The sequence below is a fragment of the Symphodus melops genome (assembly GCF_947650265.1).
Source record: "Symphodus melops genome assembly, chromosome: 12".
Lineage (NCBI taxonomy): Eukaryota > Metazoa > Chordata > Actinopteri > Labriformes > Labridae > Symphodus > Symphodus melops.
In genome coordinates this window covers 5,377,365-5,392,832 of record NC_136702.1, presented here as the reverse complement: position 1 = coordinate 5,392,832, position 15,468 = coordinate 5,377,365, and the positions used below count along the sequence as shown (strand labels likewise).

The window sequence follows — 15,468 nt, the reverse complement described above, 5'->3', positions numbered from 1 at the left end:
GCTTCTTAAAACGTCCCTGAGGTTTGGTTGAATTGGGTGTGTTGGTGCTTTTATCAGAGAGACTGGACAGTGAATAGAGTCTGAAATCAGGAGAGAGAGAGAGTGGGGGGGGGGGCGACATGTGAGAAAGAAGCCACAGGTCGGATTCAAACCCAGGTCGCCCGCTCCCAGCAGGGCCGCCCGCATGGACGATTGCAACTTCTGTTCAAAACAGCGAAAGAAGCAGATTTTTATTGACTCTGTTTGCCAAACAGATATGAGCATGACTCGGATGTGGTGGATGCTTAATGAGACCCTCAACTTTGCAATCCTTAATGCATTTGTACTATTTCAAGCCAGCCCTCGGGAGGCTTTTTAAAGTGTGCCTGCCTGCAAAGTCAATCAAAGCCTCCAGGAGTTGGATCATGTACAATCACAAACATTTTTCCTGTCCAGATGTCATCTGCAAACACTTGAAAACCGTATTTCACAAACGTGCAGAAAACTGGAGACATCAAAATACTCCTGCAGAAAAAAAAAAAAATCTGCCTGTGACACCCTGAAGTGCATGTTTGAAACTATCTTACAGATAAAGCTGAATTTATTTTTGCCTGAAAGACCCTCCAGAGTGCAGACATCATTTGCAAGATAAGCTCATGTTTTTTTAAAGTGCTCAAATTGCATGCTGCTACTTTTTTTTTTTTTGCCCAGCTCTGCACCACGGCCTGTGTACCAGAAGACAGATATTTCCCTTGACAAGATTTTTCCAAATCCAGCGCTTTAAGTGCAGGTGGAATAATGCTGTGCTAGCTGCTAATGGCTGTCCGAGAGGTCATAACTACTCTATTTGAAGGAGGCTGCTTTCTGCACAGCCCTGGCAGGTCAAATCAAACGTAATTGTGCAGTGAAAAGCAGTTCCTTGCTTTGTGTTTGGCTGTGCTGACAACCTCCGGGTTTAGCATTCAGTTCTCCTGCTGGGAGGAACACAGGTTTGCAAGGACAAAGGCTTCACCTGTCAATATATCACACTGACTGGTTGGCCAAATGTACCTCTGCTCTCCCTCTCTCTCACCCCCCCCCCCTCTTTCTTTCTGCTATCTCTCTTCCTCTCTGTCACTCTTTCATTCTCTGCACATTCTATTCCAGCCTCCTCTTCCTCAGACTCAGCTTCACCTATCTATCCATCCATCCATCTTCTGTCTTCAACCATCTATCTCTCATTCCTGGCATTCTTCTCCTCCTCTTTCTTTCTCACTCTCTCTCTCTCTCTCTCTCTCTCTCTTTTATGTGTTTCTTTCTGCATCTTCCTCTCCAGCCGCTCAAGCAGCCTTCGTGTGAGGACTCAGCTGAAATGTCCTGAGGGACTCAGTTTCAAACACAGGAAGCAGAAACATATGGCACATTTTCAACTCCCAAGGTCAATTACAGCTATTTATCCAGAGATTGCAGCTAAATTTCCCAAGGTTTCTTCTAGATTTACCGCAGATTGCAATGTGTGTCTGTCACTTTTTAAATCAGGCCAGTTTGCTCTCCAGCTTCTCTCCACATCCCCGCGACTTTCCATCAAATATTTCAAAGGGCTTTCAAGTGGGTTTTAGACATGTTTTATCTCTGGTTATCATGTGCCCCATCTTTTTTTTTTTTTTTTTGTTGCCTGTGCTTTGCTAGGTCCAAGTGCCGCTCGCAACACAAATCTAATAACATGTAAATTGGAGATAAGCCCAGATCCCTCCGAGTGATATTTTTTACATTCATAGTTTGTCAAGTCAATTCCTGGGTCCCTGTTTTAGCAGCACAACACATGAGGAGTGAGAAAATTAACTGGATAGGTGATTCATCATTGCTAGCACACTGTCAAGGACTCCCTCTGCAGCTATTGAGAGCAGGGTGGAGGAGGAGGATGGAGGGGGGGTCGGAAGGGGGGGGGGGGGGGTTGTTTTAAATTATGGCATTTCATTCAGAATGCATTGTATTTACAGCGTCCCATTTTTATTTGTGGCTCCTATTATCCGGCGAAACAGTTGTGCATGAAATGTTATTTGTGACAGGGGTGACCCGCGAGTGTTTTTCCACACAGTATTTCATAGTCGGGGGGGGGGGGGGGGGGTTTGGAGGGTGGGGGGGGCGGGGGCCCTAACTGTACCTTTAGCGTACGGTAAGCACAAGAGGCTGTCACAGCTGCTGCTGGCAGCCTCGCTAGTGGAGAAATATCACCTGGAAACAGAGCACTCCATTCCACCGGCCCCCATCACTCCAACGCCTGTCGCTGTAATTAAGTTGAAGTCAATGATTCTGGAGCGATGGTGAGAAATAAACATGCAAACACATGCCAGCGTTTTCCGCCAGGAAAAAAAAAAAAAAAAAAAAAGGAGAGAGAGAGAGAGGGAGGGAGCACAGAAACCACAGATCGAGATCATGTTCCGCTGGAATTTACATTTGAGTTTCATTAAGCCTCTTTTGATTATATTGATTAGATTAGCCTCAATTCCTCTCTTTTTAAATGCCGGTTCTTATGCACAGCTCCTGGTGGAAATGTTATCTGACAGGGGGTTGCTGTACGGTAGTTGGAGTCTGTCGAACAAAACACGCTGTTTGCTTTTCCCAGAGCATGACAGGTTGTTTCCCCTGCAACAAAGCCATCAAATATTCCGTGTGATCCAACATTGTGTTGGAGGGGAGGCCTGCTGAGTGGGAAGCCTGAGTTTGTTAAAGCAATGATTTATGATTAATGCCAACACTAAATAAGGGACAAAGTGCCTACAGTACAAATCAATTACAAAGCTACAACAGCAGACCTTTCCCCGAGGTCTACTAACGTCTCTAGTTGTTATGGTGATTTTATTGGAGGTGGGTGATGCAAGCATATAACGCATGTAATACATCTATATCAACCTGAGCCCGCGCCAACTCTAACGCTTTTGATCTTTGATTAGTTACTTTATTGAGATAAAATGGGACTTTCATGTCGTGCCACTGTGTAAGAGGAGTGCATTTTACATCTCCACCCAGACGCCCACCTCAAAACGCAGACACCACTGCCCGGAACAAAAACAAATTACCACAGGAGTGGCTTCTTAAAAGAAGGCAATTCATTATTTTTATGAAGTCAAATTATAAACAAATTTTAATCCATTAGGCAACCATCCATTCTAATTAATCAACAGGAGTGAACTCCGTCTGAAAAGGGAGAAAGGTTGTTTACTCTCTCCACGGACCAGCGGTGCATATTTCACCATCTTCCCCCTCTCTGGAAAAAAAAAAAAGAAGCTCCAAATTACAAACCTAAACTGTGAATCCTCGCACTCGACTTTTGGCGCAGAGATGTTTCCAGGGCATTTGCAGATGCTTGAAATAATCTCCAATGTTTTTGCTCAATCTGCTCTGAGGATGGGTGAAATAAATACTTTAAACTAATTAATGTAAGACCAGCTGTTCCCAGCACTTGGCTGGCGTCGGTGAATATTGATGGGAGGGAGAGAGGAAGGGCTGTTCAGCTCCACTCGCTGTTTGTACAAGATTCAGCCTGCCACATAAACAGATATGAATAGTGGATGAGAGCAGAGAGGTGCTGTGCTCGACACAGCCGGGGTTCCACATTACAAATAAAACTTTATTTTCATTGAATTAACGATTTAACAGCTGATGGGGCAGAATTCCTGTGGAGGCCTTTTTTTTTTTCCTTTTTTTTTTAATAAACTGCCTTGCTTGTGTGGCTGGCTTGATGAAAACGTGCTGGACAAAAACATGTGTCAGATCTGATGGGGCAACAAACAGCAGAGTGAGACATACTGTTTTAGTTTGACCAGGCTGTATCTGTGTCTGCCTCTCTGCCTCCTGCTTTCTCTCCCTCCCTCTTCTGCTCCTCTCGCCTCCTCTGAGGCCCGGCGGAGAGGCTGGACAGCAGATGGCAGGGCCCTACCCCTCCGTCGCTGATGAATGGAGGATGATGTCATCTTCGGTTTGACAGGCGCCCGTGCGTGCGTACACAATGGAAGCCCGATCCTCTCGGGGTCAAACTGCGGGCCTGCTTCTGATTTTTTTTGGGGGGGAATCCACATGACATCTTTTAAACGATGGGAGCTGGATTTATGTCGTGGTTATTTTCGTGTAACCCCACAGTCAGGCCTTGGGAAGAAGCAACGGAAAGGAGTCTCGAAGGGATCAGACTGTCCACTGTACATTTAACAGGAAGGGAGAGTTAGGAGTGGCCGCTGAAGTCATTCTAACTTTTCTATTCAGGATCAGCTTGTGTCAAAATGGCCCAAATCTAATAAAAATGACCCACCACTCAACTAGTTTAACAAACGGCACTCTTCATGGGATCAATCCATTATCTTTGTTCATCTTTGTCTTTGCAGAGGACAACTCGATGTGCACCCCAACAGCAAGAGACAGCTACGAGAGGTTGTCATTGGCCGGACAGGCTCTCCCGCCTGGCTTCCCCTCACCATTCCTCTTCCCAGACGGCCTGTCATCAATAGAGACTCTGCTCACCAACATACAGGTACGGCCACTAACAGAGTGAAATAAATGATGCAATCACTGGAAGGAGCTTCTTCTTTATCCTTGTGTGGTTTGTCTGGTAAGGTTTCTCTGCACTGAAGTGTTATAGGCCTTTGACTTCTCACAAAGTTATTAATGTCAGTGTGATTCAGGAACCAGTGAGATCATTCAGGGTTCGTCACGAAGCAAGGGACCAATCATGTCGCAGCTCACAGAGTCCGCCGCAGTGTCTCTTTAAGCTGCCTCTTGAATTTGAGCACGTTCTGTTTGGAGCCGTTTTAACCAGTGAAGGCAGTAAATGAAGAAAGCATGTCGAGGTTGGTGCGATCGTACATGACTACAAGACTGAGTCAGTTTGAGTCAGTGTTTCAGTTTGAGTTTTGAGATGACCCCAGTCTGGATCCAGTTTGAGCTCTGCAGGTAAAAGCATTCCACATGTTGATCCCCTGAACAGAAAAGACAAATAAAGACTTTCCTTGCTTAATGATGTCTTTTAAAAGTTTTTACCCTCTTTATAAAAGCTCGTTTTAGTCCTAACAGTGCACACAATCCACCTCGTCCTTCCACTGTACTTAACAAGGACATTAGACCTTTGGAAAGATTACAGATACAGTCATTTGTAAATCTGCATACCTTAACAGTACCCATCTACTCAGAGTGCCATTTAGACTTCATCTCAAACGGCCTCCGTCACAAAGATGAATGTATGTGCCTTCTGTCTGAGTGTAATGATGTGTGCATGCCGCTGCCCTTCTCATTGCACTTGTACCGATGGCGTCAGAGTCCTGCGTCTCCTTTGGCTCCACGCGGTAATTAGAAAGCCACAAGTAAAGCCGTCGCACTCTCCCAACACTCCACTAAGTCATCTTTGATAATGATCTTCGCCTTGAATATTTATATACAAATCAACAAAATGAAACCAAGCAGAAAATTAAGATAAAGCAACTAAGAATAAATTGGGGTCAGAAGAATCAACAATTAGTAAGATATAGCCCAGTGCATTTGGTATAATTGCATGGGGATGGGGAATAATTGTGATGAAAAAGGCTGCGGTACTGTACGGCTTAAACGCAGGATATTTCAATTCCAGGGTGTCAGGAGTATATTTATATTTATATTCGGCTCTAATGTAATTGATACATGATGAGCAACTTGTCATTCATGCTTCTCATTTCAGTTGGGCTGCAGGATCTTTAAAATATGCTAAAAAGACTAATAGTATAGAGTCAGACAATATCTACGATGCTATCCAATGTTTCAATGCTTGGATACCTTTTTGATGCCAATGTTTCAAGTAGCCGACTGAAGCTTTAAAAAAAAACAATGCGTCAGTTAAATTGGTTTGATTTCAAAGCCACAACAAAAGTTGTATTATGACACTCTACATGACGAGCAGGTCTCCCAATAAGTAAACGATCGAAAACTGCAGAGAAACAAAAAAGAATTTCTTGGCCAACTGTGGCTGATTCGTTCAGCCTTGCTTAGTTTCAAATCAGAGTAAACACCAACAAATCTACCATTTGAATCAATAGACCAAGAGATGGATCCATTTGAACTTTTATTTTGATAGATAAATGGTACAGCTGTTTCCTCAAAACTTTCTGCCAAGAACACCAATTGAAATGTGATTAAAAAGAATAAACACTTTAGCCTACTGGTTGCAAAACAGTTAGCTAGCTGACTGACTGACTGACTGACTGACTGACTGACTGAATGAATGACTGGCTAGCATTAAACTTTCTGTTAGCAATCTGCCGTTGTTGTTAATGTTGCATGATAATTTGAAGGCCCTTTCAGGGACAGGCATTGGAAATTAGCATTAGCTATGTGCAGTAGGCTACTTTGGAAATGTGTCCCTGTCAAATAAACCGGAGACATAAAATGACCTGAAAACGGTTCAGTTTTGGTTGATTTATGGTTAAAGTTTGTTTTCAGTTCAAACGATTCCCTTCACAGAGTCAGATAAGTGTCAGGTGTGACAGGTCTATCTACACTTGTAGTTCACAGCTTTGACCAAAGGGGGTCAGTAAATCAAGTCTTCTCCCATTAGCTGTCATTATTCATGATTGAAATATGATCATAACAAAACCTAGTGTGCATCCATGTTTGTGTTTTTAGATCTTACAAACCCTGAGCAGCAGCTGAAAGAGACTGACATCTAAACAGAGAGGAGCAGCACTAAATGTGCTAACTCACCTCAACCGAGTCATGTAGCAGCAGTCAGCTTTTAGCCCCTCTGTTCCGCTTCACTACAGTGGGCAGCTCGAAGAACTGCTGCCTGTGACACACTTTGAGTGTGGTTTGCTTTGCTGTCACTTCATGGTGGAGCTCTTAAATAACCTACATCACTCTCTCCTTCACATCTGCCAGCTAGCTCCCTTATTTCCCCTGTATATATATATTCACCAGTGTATGTGTGTGTGTGTGTGTTATACAGGGCCTGCTTAAAGTGGCGATTGACAACGCGCGGGCTCAGGAGAAGCAGGTGCAGCTGGAGAAGACGGAGCTGAAGATGGAGCTGTTCAGAGAGAGGGAGCTGAGGGAGACTCTGGAGAAACAGCTCGCCATGGAGCAGAAGAACAGAGGTATTCTCCTGACCACTCTACCTGCCGCTGAATCCTCCCTGTCAGTGTGTGTGTGTGTGTGTGTGTGCATGCGTGAACGTGTGTACTCTCACAGCCGTTGTGACTTAACAGGCCCGTGCTCATGTCGACGTAATCACTCCTGAGTGTGCGTACACAATTCTGCATGTATGTTTAATGTTTCCGATTGAAACTCTGACATCAGCGGGCGTGTTTCCCTCGCTGCACAGACAATGATCTGCTTAGCGCTGTTTTATCTGCTCTTAGTCGGTTAACATAATTGGTGATACGCATTAACTTAGGCAAACTCACTCTGAGCCTCATGTTAAATGCATTAGCTTCATATGCTAACAGTGTCGTTTATGTTTAATGAGAGAAATCCATGAAAAATAACCCAATAAATGTTTCAATTTGCTTTCATTCCCTCTAGCAGTTTGCTAAGACGTCCTCAGTATTTTCTTTTATTAAGGAAGATCTTCACATAACATGAAATATTTAGGTTTAATTGATTTTCCTTTTTCTATTATAGCTTTTAAAAAATTAGGTTATTATCTCGTCCTGCTGGAACGCAGTCGTTGCAATCATCTGATTTCAGTCTGAAATAAGGCACGGCTAATTTAAACCCCATAGCTCATTTTGGTTCCGCTGTGCTCTTCTCTTCTCCCCCCTCCGTCTCAGCAATCGTTCAGAAGCGTCTGAAGAAGGAGAAGAAGGCCAAGAGGAAACTCCAAGAAGCTCTGGAGTACGAATCCAAGAGGAGAGAGCAGGTGGAGCAGACCCTGAAGCAGCCCTCGCCTTCTGACAGCATGCGTTCCCTCAACGGTCAGACACTTCACCGTGAGACGCTTTTATTTCACCTTTCACTTCCAGCACTGTCACACACACGTCAGGCAGCTGCAGCGTATGAAACAAAAGAGGTGCAGAATCAAAATGGCCCAATCCAAAATGTTCACATGTCACTCTTCAGGGGATAAAAGGCACCTGAGTAAAGTGCTGTGATTTCGCGTTAAAAAATAGACATTTGACCTGATTACCATATTAGGAGCCTTACAATAAAGATGGCGGTGAACTCCGAATGCTTCAACGGTTCGTCATCTGAAGGGAACTTGTTTCATGTTTCTTTAAATTGCATAAAAAATCATGTCGTTTTGCAGCCTGTGCACTAAGAGCTGCAACTCTTTCATTTTCTTCACATCCAAATCATCATCTAATCACATTACGTTTGTTAATGTAGTGTGATAATATTAAGGGATGCTTACTGCAGACCCTCACGTGCCACGTTTAATCTTACAACAGCCGGAAAAGTTCCAGAGAAGAGCGTCGATTCTTCACATTAAAGAAGTCCGAATTATATATGAGTTTGAGCTTTGATTAAAAAAAAAAAAACAGAAGAACTGATCGAAAATAGGTGCAGATGTGTATTCAGTGTGAAATCATGCAAAGCACCTTTTTAAAGAGATTTTACAAAGCCACTCCATATTTGAAAGGCTCTAAAGTTAAACGCAGCTTTTGCGCCTTACTTTTATTAGACAGGAGTTGTAACGGTAGCTGCTTTGCAGAGTGTAAGTTCTGTGTCTGCATACAAAACACGACGAGCTCATAAAATCTGATTTACTGACAGAGTCATTACGAGCCTGGTGTGTCCGAACATTTGAATATGTCAGTGAGTTATGAAGACCTCTTCTGTGTGGAATGGAGCGTGCGTTCACAAAGATGGTTTCATGATGGGTTTGATGACGAGGTCCAGCAGCGCCACTTTACACCACAGGGTCAGTCGATGTCGGGGGGGGGGGGGGGGCGAGGTCACAGTGTTTGATACTTTTCCATTCCAGATGTCTTAAAGGACATGACCTCGGTTCGTTCTGTTGATAGAAAAGTACAGAAGGTTTCAAAAAAGTCTAATTTTTATCCCAAAGCGCTCGGATTACATTTCGATACAATAATCCTTTATTGATCCACATTGATTTTTGCGATTTGAAAAAAACAAGAAATGAATTCATTTTAGTTGCCAAGGACTTATTGTTGTCGCCATGGCAATAAAACCGGTATTTATAGTGTGTGATTTGTACTGGAATCATATGAAAGGTGACAAATCTGTCATCATGAGAACATGAATGAGATCAGCTAGAAAATTCAACGATGGACAATTTCCTCTCTAACCATGGAAGTGTGAATGAGTGTTATTAATGTTGAAGTGTAATCCAGGATTTAAGTATCTTTATGTCTTGGCGTGGAGAAAGTCACCAACTATCTCTTCACCTGTCAAATGCACGCTCTCGGCGCGGCGCGGTGTGGAGATACAGCTGGAAGGCTCGGCCTCTTGTTTTGAATGAGCGATGCTGTGAAGGTGGCGTTGTGATAGGTGGATGTCAGGGATGTTTAACGGTGGTGATCCCTCTCTTCTCTCGCAGACTCTCTGACCCCTGAGATGGAGAGTGACCGCAGCAGTGGAAGAACAGATGCTGAAAGGACAATACAAGGTACAGGGGCTCAGATGAGACAATAAATCTCTCTCTCTTTTTCTGGCTCTCTCTCTCTCTCTCTTTCTCTCTCTCTCTCCTCCACCCACCTCCTCCTCCTCCTCTTTTGCTTCCTCTTTTGCTCTCCCTTACACACACACACACACACACACACACACACACATCCACACTGCTTCACTTTATGAACATTAGTGTTCCTCTGCCTGCTGTTCAGGCACACAGCTCACCATCTGGGCCACAGCACCGGGTCAAGATCATTGGTTTTCTGTAGAAATAATATTGTTCTTTGAGTAGACTTTTAGTGGCTGTGATGCATCCGGGAAACACGGCTTTTTGTCGAGACAGATTTTAGTAGATTAAAAAAAAAAGAAACAGGAAATCAAAGAGGTGGTTTGTTTACAGCTCAGGAAGCATTAATGAGTCATAAAACCACCAAAAGCAGTGGAATCCCCCCTTTGATAGCAATAAACGGGGCAAATCAATCCATTTTATGAATAAGCCTTGTACATTTTTAATGGTTTGTTTGTTTGTTAGCCTAGGGGGTGCAGAACGTGTTTGGGGAAGGACGCACTCGCGATAACCTCTGTAGACTTGTCTGCTATCTGTGTTTACCCAGATCCGAGACACCTTGCAGAGGTTGAATATCCTCATTATTACTCGAAACGTCTTCCTTTTTTAATGCGCCTCAGCTGCGTCTGCTCACAAGCCGCCCCCTTATCAGCAGGGAGAGGTCCCAATTTATCCGCGGGAAACACCGCTCCGTGTAATCTGCTGTGAAAAGTGAGGAAATGTTCCTCTTTGAGAAGAAGTTGTGCCTCTTTAACTCTTTAATGTTGGATTAGTCTACTTGAACTGATATTTTTGTGGAAGGGCATTTAAAAAAAGAAAGAAAGAAAGAAAGAAAGGACAAAATGGTACTAAGAGAAATGATGACTCCTCCTTAATTAAATGTCATTCAGTCACTGCAGGGATCTGAAGCAGTTTGATGTCCCAAAAAAAGAAATCCATATGTCATCATTTAAAGGCAAAGATAAGTTTAATTATAGCCCTCTATTTCATACCAAATTAGTATATTTAGCCACTTTACTCTCACATGGAGAGCTGGCTCTTTTGTAGTGTAATTGTATCAAATTAAATGTGTTAGAGCTTTACACTTCTTCCAACCATTGTCCTGCTTAAATGTTCAGTCGAGGGTAAATCGAACAGATTTTTTTTTTTTCCCCTTTTTTTTTTTTTTTTGTCGGTAACAGTTTGATGCAGCCGATCTCTCGCTCTCACTCTGAACGTCGCCTTGGAGAGCAGAGTGAAGGAGGAAAAGCGAATAACAGGCTGCATTTTGTCTTTCTGTTCAATTAGAGGAGCATTTGTCTGCCACCCATGTCTCCTCTGCTCGACTCGGCAAGCCTCGCTGTATAATTAACCTCAAATGGCAAAAAATGATGTTGATAAATTACACAAGCAGAAGAGAGAGAGAGAGAGAGAGAGAGAAAACAAGCCTATCACTCGCATGAAAGCCGAGAGAAATGTGTGGGTACGTTCTCAACTCCAAACTCAGGGAATGAAGAGAGAGAGAGAAAGAGTGAGGAGAGGGGGGGGGGATAATGAGGGCATAATTTTAGAGAACTAATTATTTCTATTTGTCTTTTGTCACACTTCTCTAATTCTGCGATATTAACACAGTCTGTGTTTATTAATTGCTTTTACAGTGTTTTGAATCGGGTCCAAGAGGGAGCGCGGCTCTTTTCACAGGCAACCGAAAAAGCTACTGGGACTGTACCTCGCCAGTTTACTGCCTGGCAACGGTGCACATGCAAAAAAAAAAAAATCTTCCCCCGGTATCTTCTCCGGTTCCCCGCCGCTTCCCTCTCGATGTGTTCGGCAAGTTTACACGACCCTGTGCGCAGAGATAAAGTTCTTTGTTGCAAGATTAAACATCAAAACAGTTAAAGTGAAATTAAAATTAAATGAATGAATGTCACTGAAGCAAAAAAGACTGTAATTAATGGATCCCTTAATTGTCTTCATAAAATATTTGCATGGGCATAATTTGCATAATTTACATGTATTAATTAATCTTTCAAAGGAATTTTATGCTGAGAGAAGCCAAAAATTCCCTTTGTTTTATTTAGCATCTAATGAAATATTTATTCTCTTTAATGAACTTTTCATCTTGATTTGAATATAAAAATACCAAAGTTTGAACATGTTTTAATGAGCCGCTCTTTCATAAAACAACGCGTCGACACGTCGCCGTTCTCCGGGTTGCCTACGTTCCAGCAGATGTTTCAACATTTGCACCCAAAATTGAATCAGTGGGTTTAAATTGAAATGATCACAAAGGACGAGGGGATTCATCGACACTCCTCCTCTTCAACGTCATCGCACGTCAAACCAGCCGATCCTCCTCCTTTCCTTTACTGAGACAGGAAGACACGTGGGAGGTTTCAGCTGCTCCTCTATCAAGCCCTGTACCGCGGCCCTCACGCTCAGCCCCCCCCCGCCCCCCCCCCAAACACACACACACACACGCTCCCTCCCTTTGCTTTGTTTCTTCGTTGCACTGCGTTCATGCTGTAATGACTTTTACACAGAACTCGGTGGTTGTTGCTTGAACAGAGGCAGCCAGAGTGCAATGCCTTTGAGACCTACGGCAGTGCTGGGTAATTAGCCTGTGTGTTTGTATACACACCCCCCCCCCATCCCTTACATACACGTACTGTACACACACACACACACACACACACACACACACACACAGACACACACACGGCAAGCCTTTGTTGTCTCCAATCTTCATCACAACGCATAAAACACAGGCTAAAAAGGGCCAACAATTGATAAAATATTGATAAAATAAAGAGCAGAGATTTGAAGCTCAGCGTTAAAAGAACACATTATGATTATTTTCCATCACAGCAACAACTCGTGAAATGTGCTTCCCAGCAGGATCAGATCCGCTGTCAGGCTGTAACTAGGTGTTTCCTCCGTCTCTCTGCACAGCAGAAGTCAAGCGTGGTCTCTGATGTCCTGCTCGGCTTGTGTCATGTCCGACAACTTGCCCTGCTGAACGTCTGTGCGCGCTTTTCCTCTTCGAACATTGAATAATTGAAGCGCTCTGTCATAGAGAAGTGCGTTTCTTAAAGGCATTACTGTAGCATTCTCCGGCGGACGGATAGTGAAGGTAATAAACGTCAAACACGCTCCTGAGCTGTGCCTAACAGATGCTTTTACCAGCTCAGCGTCGGAGCGGCGCTGCTCGCTCAGGCGAACACTCAGACAGGAGTGTTTGTTTCTGCTGGAAATGGACAAAGCTCGTTAGGTTGGAGGTGTCTGGAGATAACGGAGCAGAGGAAAGTCTGCCGATTTCAATAAACACTATTTCCATGCAGGAGATGTCACTTAGAGAGCGCTTCACTTCACGAGTGCAGTATTATGTGCACACAAGCGGATCAGCGGAGATGTCTTAAACACATGGGGAGAAGAGGTTCTGATGCCCGCAGAGTGGTTATCATAGCTGCGTTTACAGGGTGTGCTTCACTGCTAATAAAATATGCATGCAACAGTGTCATTATACTTGTATGTCCTGACTAATCCTCTGTTTGTGACCTGAAATGTAACGGTTCAATAAACGTGGTCGTTTTTCTTTCTGACTCCAAAAAGAAGCTCCAATAAATGATTACGTGCATGGATTGAAAAAAATAAATAAAAAAAATGTAATAGTGTATGTGAAATTTAATCCTATTCACCACGGCTGCTAATTTAATCTCACCCTCCAATCGGTTTCTGAATCTGTAGCAACACAGCTCGAATGGAACCACCACAGGGCAACACTTTAGAAGTTAGCGTTTCATCAACAATCACATCCTGAATAGTGCATTTGCGTCAGCAGGATGTTAGCTGTTGGCTAATTCTGGGCTCCTGTGTGTCCTCCGTTGCAGATGGAAGACTGTTCCTGAAAACCACAGTGATGTACTGATAAGGCCGCGAGGAGCTGGAGGAAATACATATTTCGGAAAAAAAAAGAAAAGAAGAAGAAGAGGAAGAAGAAAAAAATATCCCATGAAGATTCTCCAGTGAAGCTCATCCAGGCTGGTTTTTGTAAGAGGAGAAGCTGCTTGTAGGAGTTCAATGGAAATGCTGTGTTCACCCCAAATTGCTGGAGGAGGTGTCTGAATGTAAAATAAGAAGTTGTTGTTTTTTTTTTCTCTCTCTCTCTCTCTCTCTCTCTCTCTCACACAGCTCTAAATAGTTTGATGAAGCAGGTTTTTTCGCCGTAGTGGGGTGTCCCAACGTGAAGGAGAAACATATTGAGCACAGTCAAAAATGTACCCGTGGTACACCGTTGGTCATAAATTTCACAGCACTGAAGATTTTTTATACTGTATCTCAGCCAGCGAGAAAAGCTTCCAAAACGAAATTCGACTGAAGTTTTGTTTTGTATTTCAAATTGAATTTTGAGGAGCTAAAAAAAAAAAAATGAAAAAAAAAAAAATGACAGATTAAAAAAAAAAAAGAAGAGAGAATCGATCCGTGTGATCTTCGAAAAGAGGAGACTGATGTTTGATTTTCATGTTTTCTAAATTAGATGACAATACAATCAAGTTTCCTTTTTACCATTTGTGTATATATATGAGATCTGATGATAATGAAAGGAGAAACTCCCTCTCCGTCGAGCCCGAGTGGATCGATGAGGAATGTGTATATAACGTTAAGAGGTATTGTGTATGCAGTAGAGCTCTTAGGCAAACAATACCACCATTTATATAAACCTTACCGTTTTGTTCTATTTCTGAGCCATCATTCTTTCCTATAGCTGCCAGTTTTTTTTTGGTGAGAAAGCATGCAGGCATGTAAATGTTTGTCCTGGAATTATGATATTTAATAAATCCTATATTGTGCTGAACAAATACTAGGGTTGACTCACTTAAGCCCGGATGATTTTGAAAACATAACTATCAAACATTTCACTTTCAAAATGAAGACTTTTGCTGTCAATAGTACTGTAATCTTTGTAACAGAGGTAATATTTCTTGGATTTTACTGTACATTTTTTGTCATGACACACACACACACACACACTCAAAAATCAGCACCTCTCAATGCTTTTTTAAGAAGAAGAAGACAAAAAAAACAAGACGTATCATGATCACGTGTCAGCTTGAGAAACAATCAGTCATGATGAAACAACTTTTTTGGAAACTGAATGCCATTTAATCCCTGTTGAACCTACACAGCCTTTTTATCCTGTTTTTCTTCAAGTGTTTCATGATATCCTGACGAGAAGAAGAAGAAGAAGAAGAAAAAAAAACTCATACTAAGTTATGATCTTTCTGTTACTTTCCCTTTCCCCTTTTTCGGTGCTGAAACACCTGTGTATATTCTCTAGACATAAGCTGATGTCAGTCCTTTAACTGCGAAACAGTTTAGCCCTTATGTGTTACAATCAGGAGAGGAGGTAGAAGAGGAGGAAGAGGAGGGGTGTCCCATGTTCACAATGTGTTTGTTCTTTTTGTTCTCAATGGAGTGTCTAGGTCTGTTGTCACTGATAACTTATATAGCTTCTCAAATCATCTCTTCATTGTACTTCAAATTCAAATAAAGTTAACATGTTGATGATAAGACTTTGTTTCCTGAGGTTTTTCAACGTGTTTCTTGTTGCTCTTTTATCACATGCTTTGAGGTAAAAGTCACACAAACGCTCATTTCACTTTTCAGTTTTGTGAAGCACTTGATATAAGTAGGGGTGGGAATCACCAGACGCCCAACCGTACGATATTATCAAGATGTTATGATGCGATATTATTGCGATCATGGGAAAGGCTGCATGGACTCACAATCTGAACTTTTAGCATTTCAGTCGGATCAAACTTTACTCAACACAAACATGTACGACTGGACCACTGCAGTCAACTTGAAACAATGCA

General features: G+C 42.7%; 1 protein-coding gene across 5 annotated transcripts in view; it reads left to right on the top strand.

The window, feature by feature from the left end:
- Positions 1–15,163, top strand: part of dachd (dachshund d) — a 111,370-nt gene extending 96,207 nt beyond the window's left edge. For 3 of the 5 annotated variants that reach the window (XM_079357321.1, XM_079357322.1, XM_079357324.1), the window contains 5 exons: positions 4,338–4,483; positions 6,920–7,067; positions 7,743–7,901; positions 9,476–9,544; positions 13,483–15,163. In XM_079357321.1, coding sequence (XP_079213447.1) covers positions 4,338–4,483; positions 6,920–7,067; positions 7,743–7,901; positions 9,476–9,544; positions 13,483–13,520 — 560 coding nt within the window. In that variant the 3' untranslated portion in view covers positions 13,521–15,163. The remainder of the gene's footprint in view (positions 1–4,337; positions 4,484–6,919; positions 7,068–7,742; positions 7,902–9,475; positions 9,545–13,482) is intronic. The other 2 variants (XM_079357323.1, XM_079357325.1) reach the window with 1 other exon arrangement.
- The last annotated feature ends 305 nt before the right edge of the window (positions 15,164–15,468 follow it).